General features: G+C 28.3%; 1 protein-coding gene across 2 annotated transcripts; it reads right to left on the bottom strand.

Annotated features, from left to right (window-relative positions):
- Positions 1–200: 200 nt before the first annotated feature.
- LOC100161158 (uracil phosphoribosyltransferase homolog) lies at positions 201–1,649 on the bottom strand. 2 transcript variants are annotated; one of them, XM_008184820.3, is made up of 6 exons: positions 1,630–1,649; positions 1,307–1,477; positions 1,054–1,246; positions 848–992; positions 655–785; positions 201–573 (listed from the first exon to the last, which is right to left on the bottom strand). In XM_008184820.3, exons 2-6 carry the CDS (start codon positions 1,423–1,425, stop codon positions 499–501), a joined length of 663 nt encoding a protein of 220 aa, XP_008183042.1. In that variant the 5' UTR covers positions 1,426–1,477; positions 1,630–1,649; the 3' UTR covers positions 201–498. The 2 variants fall into 2 exon arrangements, with proteins under 2 accessions (XP_008183042.1, XP_008183041.1); XM_008184819.3 differs by lacking the exon at positions 1,630–1,649 and adding an exon at positions 1,579–1,595.
- Positions 1,650–2,349: the final 700 nt, after the last annotated feature.

Raw genomic sequence — 2,349 nt, 5'->3', positions numbered from 1 at the left:
AGTTTGGTTCATCATGGTGAAAATTAGGTGTTATAGAATGGGTGAATAAATTACATAATTCAAGTATCTACAAAGACAAATTTCCATTATAAAATGTACAACCTATAACAATGTAATTTCTTACATTTAGTAAAATATCGGTCATTCAAATGTATCAAAATAATAATAACTTAAAAATTAAATCATTTATTCAAATTGAATACTGTAAATAAACAGATTTATATTGAATACATTTCAGTCGAAATATAAGTTCTTAGAACAAAATTATAATTAATTACCTATCTATGAAATAACAATAACAAAATTTTTTTGAAACATAGTTATAAGACATTTTAAGTTGTATCTTATGATTAAAATTGACCGATAGGAAAAATTGTTGAAAAAAAAATGTATAATCGAGTCTGTTTAAATTGGTCACATTATGATTTGCATGGTAAAAGTCTTACTCACCAAAAATGTACTGTTGTGCAAATATCAATAATAAATTAAATAACATATTTAATCAGTACCAAAATATTTTTGACCAAAATGGTTGGGCGCGATGTGATAAAGTTCTGATGTTAGTATAGTCATCTAAGCATAAAAGTTATAAACATAATTTAATAAATACTGATAATCTAAGATTTATAAGGGTTATTAAGAAATAAAACAAACCAATGGGAATGCTGTGGTAATAGTTTGAGCAGCAATAGGTGTAGTGAATAAGTTTGATAGAATTATATTGTCTTCAGCCACTCGATGTTCCTTTAACACATTCACTGCTTTAATAACAGTATTTCCAGTACCTAAAAGTAAATGTATTATAATGTATGTTGTCTGGGTAATATGTCATCAATGCATTACTTACTCATTATTGGATACATTAATAATACTTTCCTATCAGCTATATCATGAGGAAATTTAGCATATACTACACGAGCTTCATGAGTATCTGAATCTGACTCTACTAATATTTTACCGATACGTATCGATCGACAACAGTCTCGCAGACCCTAACAATCAAACAATGATAAAAATGCCAATAGGTTTTTGGAAGTATTGATTAATTCTTACTTGCTCCATAGCCTCTCCACTACGCACAATACTGACACCGCAGTTACCTCTTTGATATTTGGTACCTTTGTAGTAATTACCAGTAGGCGTCATAACCATACAAGTATCAAATGGTAACTGGTTTAAGCTTTCCTCAATGACAAGTCGAATTAGACGATCAGCATAAAATTTGAAATCCGTTCGACTTGTGTTTCTGTGGACCGTACGAACGCTTAGTTCCATTAATGCATTCGTATCGGTACCACAAACTTACTTGTCTCTAAGTATGGTCTGCAGTTCCCGGACCTGATCATTGGACCGCAACAGCTTTAATTTAGGACCAAACTCGCAGGATGGACTAGTAGAATTTACTTTCTCACATTGAGCCGACATGGTTAGTAAAAAATTGATCACTAAATGCAAACTTGGTAGAGGAATTAAAATGCTGTAAGGTTTAAAAATTAGCTAATATTGTAAAAAAAAAAAATAATAAATAGATGATTCTATAATACAGTGTACTTAATAATTAATACGTTTAACAATTACCTACAAAGTTTTTGTGTAATAACTAATAATACTAAATAATAAATATACTACCTATAATAGTTTTTAAATAATTGATTGTCTTTCCTCTGATACATAACCTACAAAAGGCATACATCTATGTTGTTAACAAAGGATGATAATATTGCAAACGAAATGAGCGCCAAATTTAAAAAATATGATATTATCAACCAATGTACTCTTGCACTTGTACTACCTATTTAATTTATCATCAAGTTATAGATTATTTGTGTCTTATGAAGTTATAAGTTATAACCCGAAATTGGAATAATCGGTACGTATTTGTTTGTATGCTGGTTGTAATTATTACAAACTATGGTTGTAGATTTGTAGAATATTGTAGATGGATGGACACCAAAATATTGATACACCTATATATTAATTAATGGTTAGAATGGTTATATTTATATAGTGCCGTATTTAATACTGTTCATTTTTTCACAGGTGAAGTCTATGATGATCCAGCTAGTATTATATAAAATAAATGTGAAAAAAAATTGACATTTACAGTATAAACACCTATACCTAGTTGTATTAAAATTAAACGAATTATATTTTGTTAATTCATATAACAGTAAGATATCCTCAGGATTTCAAATATTTTGATTTAGTAGATTGTTGATTTTTATTTAACCACTTGTCACCTTTATAAGAATACCTAATCAACTATCATATTATAAAATCTCAGAAATAATTTTCATGAACTCTTATAATTTCAAAAATAACATGGATATGCACTTTAATCTTAAAGTA

Source organism: Acyrthosiphon pisum, chromosome A1 (genome assembly GCF_005508785.2).
Source record: "Acyrthosiphon pisum isolate AL4f chromosome A1, pea_aphid_22Mar2018_4r6ur, whole genome shotgun sequence".
NCBI lineage: Eukaryota > Metazoa > Arthropoda > Insecta > Hemiptera > Aphididae > Acyrthosiphon > Acyrthosiphon pisum.
This window is presented reverse-complemented; position numbering and strand designations above follow the sequence as displayed.

Bases quoted from the DNA above. Each gene is read 5' to 3' on its own strand.
- LOC100161158 (XM_008184820.3), bottom strand. From the start codon at position 1,425: ATGTCGGCTCAATGTGAGAAAGTAAATTCTACTAGTCCATCCTGCGAG. The intron at 1,247-1,306 runs GTAAGTTTGTGG...TACGGTCCACAG, and splicing joins CAGACCATACTTAGAGACAA to AAACACAAGTCGAACGGATT. The intron at 574-654 runs GTTTGTTTTATT...TTTTATGCTTAG, and splicing joins TTACCACAGCATTCCCATTG to ATGACTATACTAACATCAGA.